Below are 12,260 nucleotides of genomic sequence, written 5' to 3'. Positions count from 1 at the left end.
CGCTCACTGTGTGCATGCTTATCATAACGCCCTTGTTAGGTCTCTGCGTCTATATGCAGCTGCAACCCACTGTGGATTGGAAGAAGAGGCCAATTATGCATCTGTGCAGTTGCTCATCTACGCACTAGAACATCAACTTGTAGCAGTCCGCACCATATCAAGGACTGGTTGGTTCACTGATGAACCCATCCTTCGAAAAATAAGCACAGGCGCTGTGCTTGACCTGATAAACTTGCATCGCAATCGACGCGAGGGTATCCGGAGACGGCTTAATGAATGGATGTACGGCCACTAGGAGACACGGTCGTTGATGTGGGATGGATTGATTGGCCTGAGGTGACTACGTGTTGGGATGTCAAGTGCTCTAAGACTGAGTACACGTGTGACAAGGTTGCGTCTCATTCGGGATTATATTGACAGCTTTCCTAAAACGAGATGAAACGTAGTCGTGCACCCTTGAACTTGAACACAATAGATAGGTTACTTAGAACTATACTTGGCTATCTGGCATGAAAACATATCAGCAAGAATTTTATCGAAGTAATATGACTCGACGATGAAGTGGCAGTGGATTACTGTACGAGTTCGGCTAGTGGGGTTCTCGCAAGTGACAAGTCGAAGCTAAAACAAGACTCAGAACGGACAGGGCTAAATGATTTGTTGAATGCCAAGATACTAGGCAAAGAGTTGGAATTCAAATAGCGTATTAACCTATACGTGTTTTGTCGTAATTAACAAGGAGAGGTAGGAGCGTGCGCTACTCTGATGAATGACAGTAGAGTTTGGAGATGATAGATGATAGCAGGTACACTTGCGAGGACTGAAGAAAAAATTTCTATGTACGTGAATGCAATATCAAGTCGGATGGTGGGTATAGAAAAAGATGGTGGATATACGATAGCATGGTAGGTATGGCTCACTTTCTGTTGCGAGATTTAGAAACGCGAGGTTGTGGGGGTGATGGTAGACTGGCACCAAGGCCATGGACGGGAACATAATCTGCGTCAATTTGATCGCACTTGAGATGCATCAAAAGATTATAGACGAACACTTGTTCGTACCTGCAAAAACATCAATATAGATCGACAAGGACATCATCGGAATACGCACTGGGCATTTGTGAACACGACGGTCATAGATTCCGAATTACACCTCAGCAAGTTTGGCGCCATCACCAGTGCCAAATTCGCCGACGTCATCTTCGTCGCCGTCTGTACCTTCTCCTCCAAAAAGAACTGCAAGAAGCTGATTAGGAAAATAACGACCCGTCTATTTATCGTAGGCAGACGTCTAATGAGCTGTATGCACGTTTCAGGTTCGTGAGAATGCGTGATGCAGTCGTTGTACATCTCTTCGGGTACCAGTGGGTCGCATAACTCACGCAACCAGAGCTTCAGCAATGAAGCTAGGACATGCGGATCATCAACGCTGTCAAGCGTATAATAGCCCCTATCAATGCGCAACTTCAGTTCTGACACGGAGTCGCTATCCCCAGGAACGCGGAAGATGCCTTCTGCTTTCATGCCTCCAAGAGCGAGAATTCCGTCTGCGAGGAATGGGAGAATGATGGGGATCTTTTCGTGTGGGTAGTTACGCTCTTGCAGACGCATCGTCGCGTCCAGCGATTCTCCAAATGTGGACGGATTGAAGGCGGCGTCCGATGCCGTCTCGATCTCTGCCATTGTCGGAGGTTTTCCGCGTGGTCCTTTCTTCGAGATCGCAACCAGACGGCGGAGGCAGTGCTTGGCTATCACGTCAACCCTGCCCTCTTGCTGAGCCGTTCGCTGTTGCATAAAGGAACGCAGGTAGGTCTCAAAGTTCTTCGAGGGCGGGAAAGCAGTGAGGAGCACGCAAAGCATTTGCCAGCCTTTAAAAACGCTTTCTCTGAAACGCTTGTGAGATGGCTGGAGATCAGATGTAGACTGATGACATACGTATTGGGATTCCCGTTGAGCTGCTTCATCAACTGACAATATATCTCATCCCTTAGCTCGCCATGAGACAAACCTTCCCCAAGCAACCATCGCTCTTCCTCTAGTAAGCCAACGGTACCTCCCGTAAGGGAGTGCACAGAACCATTGTGAACGGGTATACCGGCAGATTTCTCACGTTCACGATCGCCCATGATGTGTTGGATGACTTTGAAGATCCGGACTGCATCGTTCTTGAGCGAACGATTCAATGTGAGAAGCGGCGAGTTGAGGGGCGCCTGGATGTATGTTAGCTAGCTAGCCGCAAGAACTAGAGATAGTACAAGCCTTTTGCCATGTCATCATCTGTGCAACGGGAACCTTACGCCTGAAGATGAAGCCTGTACGATGTGTCGAGAAATATTGTCTTGCGTAGTCTGATTCGACGAATTGTTGAATGTCTGATGCGAGGTCATGAGGAAGGGCAGGATATGTGCTGGGAGGAGGTATGAGACACTACTAATCTATAAATGTGGCGTGCTTACCCAGATGCTAAAGTTGTAGTAGGAGCAAGGTGATTAGGTTGCCTGGTGATCGGAATTGGTTTTCCTCCCGTGGGACTCTTGACGGCGCTCATGTTCTTGGTTGCCTCTGGACGCAGGTTGTCAGACAAGAAAGTATAGGTAGTGAAAAGTTGTACCTTTGTTGAGAACAGGACTGCTGATAGTCTTACCGAGTACTGTGGTGGGAGGGGTCGACGTACTACGCGCCATCCAAAAACTGTTACCCGGAGCCAATTTTGGAGTTTGAGGAACTTCTCGTTTTTCATTCGTCTTCTCTTTGGGAGAATGGTTTGTGCTTGGCCGTGGTTTATCCATGGCCGGTGGGGATGACGGTGGTAGCCCGTGACCAATGTCAGAAGCAGCCCGTCGCTCAGAAAATGACAACATCTCTACAGCAGCGTTGAGACTTTGTGGAACGGGAGATCGGTGTGGTACATAAGAGGACGATTTGGCCCGCGATCGCGATGGTGAGGTGTCATTGATATCTGAAGTTAGACGTTTGTCTTTCTCTTTGTGGCGACTCGATCGTGTACTCCCGTTCGCTGCAACCTTGGCAGGTGGCGTTGACAATGATTTTCGTGAGGATGGTGTGGAAGGTTCTGTTGCGTATGGGGAAGCGGGTATAGGGGGTAGATGATGTCCATTTGTCCATCCACGAGGGGTGCCTGGATGGCTATATTGGTCTGTGGTGAATGAGCGCCTTACGGTAGGAGGCTTCTTGGTCGGACTAGCGCCAGAAGCCGACATCCTTCCTGGCGAACTCCGCATAGATGATAACGAGTGTCGGGGCAACGGGGGCTCCTCGTTGGAACGGAGTGATGTATGGCGTGCGTCTTGTATGCTTGCCTGTGAGCGAGCCCGAGTTATACAGGGAGACCGGCCTGGCGCTGAAGGGGAATCCGATGTCGTTTTGCGCATGCCAGTTTGCGAGAGGCGACGACCCAGGGCGGTTTGCTGTGGAAAGGGCATCAGCTACTCTTGTAAGAGAAATCAGTTGACATGAATGTATCACTTGAATGATGGTCAGGGGAATAACAAAACCATCTGGACGTTCCCAGACTGTCTCCCCTGTCTTGGTTTGATAATAGTATGGAATTCCACCTCGGGAGTCATCACTGAGCTCCCACCACTCTCCCTCCGTACTCGGAGGTAAACTGCACAAATACAAGCCGTAAGAACATAGAGCTCGATATTTGAAATTGTGACATCACGCACACAAACGTACCAGCTGGTGGATCCCAGCTCACTTGTCCAGTCGCAGGGCACGCGAAGAATACAGTACTAGTCTTGCAAAAGTGCGTTCTAAACATGAACCCATATGGACGATCGAGACAAGATGAATACCTGCGGATCTACTAAAGTCACCCAAAAATTGGAGCCCCATCTCGCATCCTCCGCATCTACACGGCAAAAACTTGCTGACAGCCGGAGACTGCTCACGGGCTCGCCATTGACGTTTACTTGGGGTATGCCAGAAGTATCCGTGGTATGTCCATTGGTCTTTGCGTCTGGATCGGCTGCAGAGGGGGGTGCCTGTGACCCAGGGACTGTCTGAGGGTCTGATGGCTGAGAAAGCAGTCTCAAATCAGCGGTTGCCTCGTTCACAGCAACAGCCATGTTCAAGGAATGGGTCTCTTGACGATTCAAAAAGTGGATGAGCTGGAGATTTCCCAGGCGCCAAGGTGACAAGAATCCCGATGGACGTAAGGAGCCCGACGACAACGACGACGAAAACTGGGTGTTTTATCAAATCAAGAAACTATGAGGAGACGATCAAAAAGCAGGAAATCAAAAGAGAAAAAATTGAAGGTAGACGGTTCCGACGACAGTCAACGTTTCGACTATCGCTTAAAGATAGTAACCCCTTGCAATTGCCTTGCAAGGCCGTAATCGATCCTCCCGAATTCGGAAAAGTATATCAGATCAGAACCATCAATATAAGTACAAGTTGCAGCATAGTTCATTTACGTTGCTGTAACCAACGTGAACCCACTTACTTCATCCCGTTAACAAATTTTCATCCATGTGAGTTGCCTTCTGCAGTATCCTAGTCTATCCTAGCGTGATTCCTTTGCTTTCTCTACAAATTTCGTCAGCGTCGCTATATCTTCTTGATCACCCGCTATCGACTTTTCAATCCGCTCATATACCTTCGCTATACCCCGGTAGACGTCTCCCTCGCTCCCACCAACAAAGTCAGCAATTTCTTCCATCTCCCCAATCCATCTGTACGCTTTCGGTAGCATAGGCGGTACAGTCTTCACTAGACGGTCCAACAAAATTGGCTGCGACATCTGTAGTTCCCTCATGAGAGCATCCGCGGTTGCAGGCGACGATGCATGAGCCGCTGCCTTGCGTCAATTACCCGATTTCTTCACAAGAAGATGACAGTCACCTAACACCATCGTGGTATACAATCCCGTTGTTCCCTTTGATATTCCCTGTTAAACGTGTTTTTAGTAACGTACAACTTGTTCGCCTGCCCGTTCCACTCACAGCATACGACATCTTCAGTGCGCTAGCGTCTCCGATCCCCACGCCTTTTCCCTTAAGAGGAGATAGTTTCAAACCATACTTCGACAGTGCAGTGAATTCATCCAAAATTTTCACATCTTCCGCTGAAGCGTAAAATGTAGGATTTTGGTCGCCCTTCGGGGGCCCTCCAATAATGCCAGCATCAACAAACCTGATGCTCGTCCCTGAAAATAGCGCCGCGATACGTTTTACCGTTTCCGGATTGACAGCATTGCAGTCAACAAACGTCTGTGGGGAGGGTAACGCCCTTCCGTATTTTGCGGCAACTTCCTGTATCTTTTCGGCAAATGACACAGCATCTCTTGGCGGTAAAATACTCAGAATCCAGTCTGACTTGAGCACAAGCTCGTCGACAGAGAGGTCAATCATCCCGGCATCTTGTGCTCGCTTTCGTGTATCTTCAGAGCGGCCGTCAAGGTTGGTGTAGACTGTGCAGCCGAAGCTAGTCAGGCGTTTCGCCACGGCAGCGCCCATGGCCCCAGCGGCGACTACTGCCAGACGCGGTACTGCAGACGACATGATAGTTCAGTGCAATCTCATATCTCGTGAAGATACCGATAACAGCTAGTTCTATATTTAAAGTCAACGGTTATTTCTGGAATGGGCGAAGTAGACCCGCTACTTTGCAGTCTAGGTAAGCAACTCATCTTGATGAAATCTGTGCAATAGTTCATGCATATGAGCTACCTCGAGCTACATCGCACGTTTTTGATGATATCGAATCTCGATACAGTCTGACATGCATGTAAGATCACATGGTTGCTGCCATCGCACTGCATGACAATACTGCTAAACACGAGTGTTAGAAAAGATTCTTAAAGCTGCTTGATTGTTATCATTCGCTCCATGCTCAAAACACATTTTCATTTCCTTCGTGTTGCTTTGGGCCTTTGGCAGCACAGTTATGGGATAGCCCTCTATATGTTTTGTCTGTCGTTGCCAGTCTGCTTAAGCGGTCACAAGAAATGGGGAGAAGCTCTAATTGAACAGCCATTTACTATGGATAGTAGGGAAGTTCCATTACTTGCACTATTTGTCATTATACTTGATGCCCAAACCTGTTCTTGAATCGAACGTCGTTGCAATACATCGAGTACTCCACTGTTGCTAGTTGTGGGATCCACTTTGCTTTCGTGTCGTCGACTTTTAGTCACGTGATATGACGGTCTAAGTGAGCCTTATCAATTCACACGATAGTTAATGAAATTCCGAACAGACTACAACTGTGAAGTACTGGTAAGAACTCGCCACGGTCTGTCCTCGAATGAACCACCTACATGGCTTGCATTCGAACCGCGTCCTCTCATCATCAGGTAGGTACTCTGGTCTGGACCAAGTGATAATCACATCTCCCTAGCCATTATCTGTAACGCGCTGAACCAGGAGCAGAATCACGAGATCACCCTCTGAAACCAAACGTCAGTTTGCTTTGCGGCCAAAGTCAGGGTGGGCGGAGTCTGCCACACCAGTATTGTATCGAGCATTATCTTGTTTAGGACAATAGGCTCAGGAAGCTATGCTAGGCCAGTTTTAGACGGTTGTCGCCTGTTATCAATTATTAGTGGCATACAATCATCGTATGGGACTTTATAGGCGCCCTCACGACATGAATGACCCAATGGACCAAGCTGGGACAGACATAAAGCCCAAATTAGAGTTCCTGGCTCTTGCTGAAGAACTTCACTCTTACATTCTAAGCTTCCTTCCTTGGCAAGATATTCTTCGTTGTACATCTGTGAGTGTCGATGTTGAACCTCCTAGATTAAGTTTAATTTTTTTGCTGGCAGATATGCAGGGCCCTTCGGCAGATATACGTACTATCCTCAGAGCTGCAGTACATTGTAGAACTCGGCGGCCAACGACTACTCCCAGTCCCCATCACGGATCTTGGCAACCACACTCCTGTTTCTCAGCGCCTACAACTCCTGAGAGACAAAGCCCACGCATGGCTGCAGTTTAACCTCCACGCTCGCTCTTTCCAAACACTCCCTATACAGGAACATTTCTATGAAGTGAGGACATATATCGCTGATGGGCATTTCTGTTCATGGTACGAAGGTGAAGACTCGGGAAACTGGGCCAAGATCATTCCAATACTGCCGAATCCCTCACAGCAACCAGTCGAACGACATTGGTTTTCAGGATCGCTGTGTCCAGTTCCCAATGCATATATCGTCGATGTGTATATGGACCCAGCACAAAACCTGATCGCCATCGCGTATGCTGTCAGTCGGAATATGCTCCAGGAGGGGAGATTCTACGTTGACCTTAGAGCCCTGGATGGAGATGGTATTCACCCTCAAGCTGCTGGGCAAACACTGCTTCTGTCGGTGCTTACCGCACAAGATAGCCATGACTCATTCACGGTGACGGAGAATCTGAGGCTCAAGGGTTTTGGGAGGTATCTCGCTCTCCAGTGCTCCCCAATGTTTGATGATCCGACCAACACATCTCGAGTCATCTGGTGGTTGCAACTTTGGGACTGGCAACACTCAACAACGTCCAATGTGAGCTGGCATCGTCAGACATACTAGCCGAGAGACTTGAAAGCTGACAATTGATTTATCTAGTGCAACCTCAGTGATGCAATGTCACATTTCGAAGATTCGATCGATTTTTGCTTTGTTGGAAACAATAGGTTGCTGATGCTCAGCGATAATTTCAAGCTTTATTCAATCGAGGATATGTCCCGGGAACCGCATTTACTGGCATGCTACTCGTTGCCTTTTCCAGTGGAGCATAAAAAGTGTCTTTTGCCCATCGATGATATTGCGCACGGCTCGCAATTGCATATGCGAGCCCAACAAACGATGTGGACTTCAGACCCTGAACATCGAGTGTTATGCTACGCCACGCTCTGTCCACGGCTCGTCTTCGTCATTTCCACCAGCATTTTCTTCGATTTTGACTCGGAGCACGTTGGTGAAAAGGCGGTGACAATACCATGGCAAAATTGGGGCCCCACAAATAGCCGCGTGTTCCCAGATTCCTGGAAAGTCTACGTCAGCGGGAATCGAGTTCTACAGATATTCCCCACAGGCACCGGGTCCCGGTATAGATTACATATGATGGACTTCAGTCCGTTGGCTGTTGAACGCCGGCAGGGTCTAGGACGAGTGGTGAGAGAGCCGTCTGAAACAGAAATTCGTGATTCCAGAAAGACGTTAACAACATCTCTGCCTTATGTCGAGGTTGTGTCCGATAGAGTCTTCGACATCATGGAGTCAATCGAAATGTGGGTCGATGGGGACAGGATTTATTTAGCCAAGATGGTAGACTCGGCGGATGACGATGTAGGTTTCTCTTGGAAGCCCGCTGTATCGATACTGATTTTATTTAGCCTGAGGATCTAAGGATGGACCGGCTCGAAGTCATCGAGATGTCGACCTGTCGTGACCGTAGTATAGGCATCCCTGAGCCTGTGTTTGAGGCAACCCCAATAGAAAGCAGTTGAAGATGGTATAGTTGATTGTTGTAATGCTTGCAGTATGTTGCGTATAAATAATGATATTGACAAGTTGTTGGCAGCAGCTAAGGACACCTCGTGTACTTAATATCTAGGGTAATTGAAAAGCTGATCCCAGAAATCAGCATGAGATGTAAGTTCTCTGGTCTGGACTCAACAATCCCATCTCCCTCGCCATTATCTGTAACGCAAGGAATTGGGAGTAGAACCGTGCAGAAAATAGATCGCCCTCCGCGAACCAGAGTCCATCGTCTGGAACAGAACGTCAGCATTACCGAGTCGCGCAATCAGATCAACAGAATACTGACGTCCAGTCGGCCTCCAAACACCTGCGAGCTCATTATCATTATCCCATCCTCCAAGCTCATGGACGGCATCAGCGACCTGGGCCCCAAAAAGGCTCTCGGCAACTTGTTTAATTGTAGTTTTCGAGTACCTGTAAATGATGTGTTAGAAGTACACGATCAGACGGATAAATATTTACCCAGTAGCCAAAATGACAAGGTCTGCGACTACTCGCGAACCATCGTCGAATACCAACCCGGAAGGGGAGAAGTGGGAAATCTCATGCCCGGACTTGACAGTGATCTAGTTGCTAGTAAGCAACACGCGTGGGGAAACCCAGCAAAAGTAATAATACCTTGCCAGACGTGATGAGCTTTGCACAACCACGGTCGATATAGAAGCCACCTGGAATATTTGCCGGTAAGAAAAATAGAACGATACAGAGTGAACAAACTCGCCTCGTCGAACGGAGAGACGGTGCAGGAAATTGTCCTCGGGGCCGGGAAGGAGATATCCGCGCTGAGACAAGTTCTCCCTGAGGTCCCTAAGAGAAAAGGGTGAGATGAAGAAATCATTTTCGAATTTTGCCAACGAACTGGTCGATGTGGGCATGTATTTCCATGGTGTCGTACTGGGGATTTTGTAGAGTTGTCAAGGGGAGAGCGACATAAAAGCGATCAGCGATCTCTGTCGCAGGAACGTCCTGCCCAACATATCCTACGAGTCAAATCAATGGAGATCTCCGCAGCAAATACACTGATATTACCGGTAAGTAGACGGTCGATCGTCTGGCGACTCACAACGGCAGTTGGAGAACGCTGGACAAGCACTGTCTGAGACCCATGATTTGCCATGTCCTGAGCAATATCGTGCGCAGAGCATCCTGCGCCGACGACGACGACTTTCTGCGCGCCGATACAGGAAGAGGACTTGTATTCACTTGAATGGATAACAGAACCGAGAAAGGAACTCTGCACACAGAGAGTCAGCGTCGACAAAAAATTAAGTCCTGCTGCGTACTTTTTCTGGAATCGACGGCATAAACGGGAGTGCACCTCCCATTGTACCAGTGCCTGTTGCACCAATCAGGTGCCGGGCTGTCACAGTAATGGAGGCTTGCCCTGAAAGAGATATAGATAATGTCCAGGTACTTGACGAAGCGTCATATGAAGTAGCAGAAATGCACGCCGAGGTCAACACGTGAAGACCAAGAGTCCTTTGGTAATTTTCAAGATAGTCAGCAACGTCTCTACAGGGGATATATTTTCCGCATCCCTCTGGGAATGCGACGAAGGGAAGATGATCTGCTGGTACGTCAGCATAGGACGAAGTTGGGAGTTCTTCAGCTGCACGCACTGTACGCCCTTGGAGTATTCGTCTCCAGTGACTCGTATCGAGAACGCCAATTATTGCCAATTGCGCTAGATCTCTCCAAGACAAGCGTAGAGATGCCGAGATTCTCCAAACGGGCAGCCACGGATAAGCCGCACTGACCTGCACCCACGACGACCGCTGTGTACTCCATTGTAGTTTTCCACTCAGCAGGACAGCAGAGAGGCGTATGTGCACTAAAGCAATCGACTACGCCGGACAACTGATCCATCATGGTCACAAAGGACCAAGCCTTCCATGAGGAGTCCTCGCCTTGAGTCAGAGTGAACACGCCAGTGCACTGCGCTATGACCGTATGGAACTGAACAATTCCCTGGATGAACGTTTTTGTAGGACCAATGCGCCTCTGACGAACACCTGGCAAGAGTCGGAACCGACTTGGCCGCGCAAGTTCAACCGGGACTGAGAAAAAATGCTGGATTTCTGGAAGTGCATGCAAGGTACGAAAATCAGGAGTGAATGCCAAGAGATCTCGCCAGTAGCTATCGTTTGTAAACGAGCGCTTGAGAGTAAAACTGGGGCTGGAAAGGTCAGAAATCAATGCAGCAAGCCACACGGAGGAGATAGCGTCTGATATATTCAACAATAAGTAGACTGAGACTGATTTTGAAAGGCGGACTTACCTGCAGACAACGGAACAGCGAAGGTTTCTGTGCCAGACATATTTCCTGAATGATCAACTTGAAAGGGTGATTATGAGGACCATCGTCTCTATTGAAAGATGCTTTTATAGGTTTTATTTTGTGAAGCTTATCACCTCTCGGTGTATTGCAGCTGGATATGTGGATTTGCGTCAGAAGTGGAGGTGCGAGAGCCGGATCATCCTCAGGTCATAATGATTACGGTCCATCCTGTCAGATAGAAAACAAGCAGAAGCCGAAATTTACAAGTTGCGAGCGATGAATCTCAGCAAGCGAAGCTCAGGGGCCAAGGAATCAATGAATGACAAGGTAAGACAGGGTCGAGTGAACAAGGCTGCGAATGATGGTAACATCGGAATGGATGTGACCATGTGGTAGTGCGCTGTGGTCCTGGGGACGAATCTGTCACAGATTCGTCTGAGTCGACTCATCATAAGCTACCCTGCTACTGGATGCGCCTGGTTTTTGCCGCAGAACCCTCCGAGTTTGCCGGGACTGGAGTGGCAAAACTGGCGCGCCGTATTGCTGGCCAACAGTGCTAACTGTGGGAGAGCATGATCACGAATATTTACCACACGGCGGACCAACGGACCAACACTAGACTGTTGTCTGCACCGACGGTTGGCCCTAGAATACTAGTTGTAAACAGGATAGTTCCGGACTTACTAATTGATCGAGTGCGAAAACGAAGCGCTGGCCTCTAAATCTGTATTAATATTATTGAATTTGAAGTTAGTGTGGTACAGCCTTAATCATACTTGAAATTGGTCTCACGGGCAATGTGTAGTTTGAACCTGCCAGCCAGTGAATACCCGAGGAGTTTATGAGGACTCATCTCCGCTGAAAATCGGCCCTCACCGCACCCGTAACATCATGATGAACCACAAAATATCCGTAGGTGACCATAGAGAATGGGATTCATCGTAGATTTTCTAGCGACGCTGGTTCAATGGAGGTATCGTAATTTCGCGCAGATTCTCGCACAAGGTACTTCCGTAGATTTGCTTAGATTATTGATCAAGCCGTAGTCACGGTGGGATCTTGCAGAAAGATGGACGATCGACGTGTACTATGCGAGCTTGCGACAGTACTGATGAAGTTGAACAAGTTGAAGCACAGCCTTTGTAATTTGTAAGCAGTCACATGAAGATCCTCTGCGTTGTTGAACGTTGAACTTCCTTCCACCTCACCCTACTAGTCAAAGGACATCTACATTTGCGTGTCCAATGTGATCTATTACCATGCATTGCGAGAACGAAACAAATGAGGGCGAAGAACCGATTCGTGCCTGCCGCCGCCTACTTGCTCCTCTCCAGCTGCATTAGGAAAATCTCAATTTTTGTAACTTAAAACTTAATTAAGCTCAATTCAAATAACCCGGCCTTTACTACTAGCCTTCAGGTTCATCGCGGAATCAACCGTGGCCGCCAGCGATCCCATTCGTCCTCTGGTCTGGATTCTGGACTCA

General features: G+C 48.3%; 4 protein-coding genes across 4 annotated transcripts; 1 reads left to right on the top strand and 3 right to left on the bottom strand.

Moving 5' to 3' along the window:
• Positions 1–628: 628 nt before the first annotated feature.
• HD556DRAFT_73382 (uncharacterized protein) lies at positions 629–4,323 on the bottom strand. Its single transcript, XM_041311458.1, has 9 exons — positions 3,818–4,323; positions 3,689–3,759; positions 3,486–3,627; positions 2,611–3,427; positions 2,456–2,561; positions 2,259–2,406; positions 1,935–2,209; positions 1,111–1,884; positions 629–1,061 (listed from the first exon to the last, which is right to left on the bottom strand). Exons 1-9 carry the CDS (start codon positions 4,088–4,090, stop codon positions 917–919), a joined length of 2,751 nt encoding a protein of 916 aa, XP_041164104.1. The 5' UTR covers positions 4,091–4,323; the 3' UTR covers positions 629–916.
• Positions 4,324–4,530: 207 nt separating this feature from the next.
• Positions 4,531–5,527, bottom strand: HD556DRAFT_1231179 (6-phosphogluconate dehydrogenase C-terminal domain-like protein; the record flags this gene model as incomplete). The annotated part of the gene is made up of 3 exons (XM_041297410.1): positions 4,531–4,820; positions 4,869–4,914; positions 4,970–5,527. The coding sequence occupies 3 exons, from the start codon at positions 5,525–5,527 to the stop codon at positions 4,531–4,533; spliced, it is 894 nt and encodes a 297-aa protein (XP_041164103.1).
• Positions 5,528–6,215: 688 nt separating this feature from the next.
• On the top strand, positions 6,216–8,718 carry HD556DRAFT_1345599 (uncharacterized protein). Its single transcript, XM_041302227.1, has 4 exons — positions 6,216–6,321; positions 6,398–6,743; positions 6,796–7,515; positions 7,579–8,718. Exons 2-4 carry the CDS (start codon positions 6,588–6,590, stop codon positions 8,359–8,361), a joined length of 1,659 nt encoding a protein of 552 aa, XP_041164102.1. The 5' UTR covers positions 6,216–6,321; positions 6,398–6,587; the 3' UTR covers positions 8,362–8,718.
• On the bottom strand, positions 8,596–10,814 carry HD556DRAFT_1439541 (uncharacterized protein; the record flags this gene model as incomplete). Its single annotated transcript, XM_041305972.1, has 9 exons — positions 8,596–8,726; positions 8,783–8,910; positions 8,959–9,062; positions 9,115–9,303; positions 9,352–9,476; positions 9,526–9,730; positions 9,780–10,063; positions 10,116–10,721; positions 10,775–10,814. The coding sequence occupies 9 exons, from the start codon at positions 10,812–10,814 to the stop codon at positions 8,596–8,598; spliced, it is 1,812 nt and encodes a 603-aa protein (XP_041164101.1).
• Positions 10,815–12,260: the final 1,446 nt, after the last annotated feature.

The sequence above is a fragment of the Suillus plorans genome (assembly GCF_016647745.1).
Source record: "Suillus plorans strain S12 chromosome Unknown HD556scaffold_10, whole genome shotgun sequence".
Classification (NCBI taxonomy): domain Eukaryota; kingdom Fungi; phylum Basidiomycota; class Agaricomycetes; order Boletales; family Suillaceae; genus Suillus; species Suillus plorans.
Note: the sequence above shows the minus strand (reverse complement) of the source record. Positions and strands in the feature narration are given on the sequence as shown.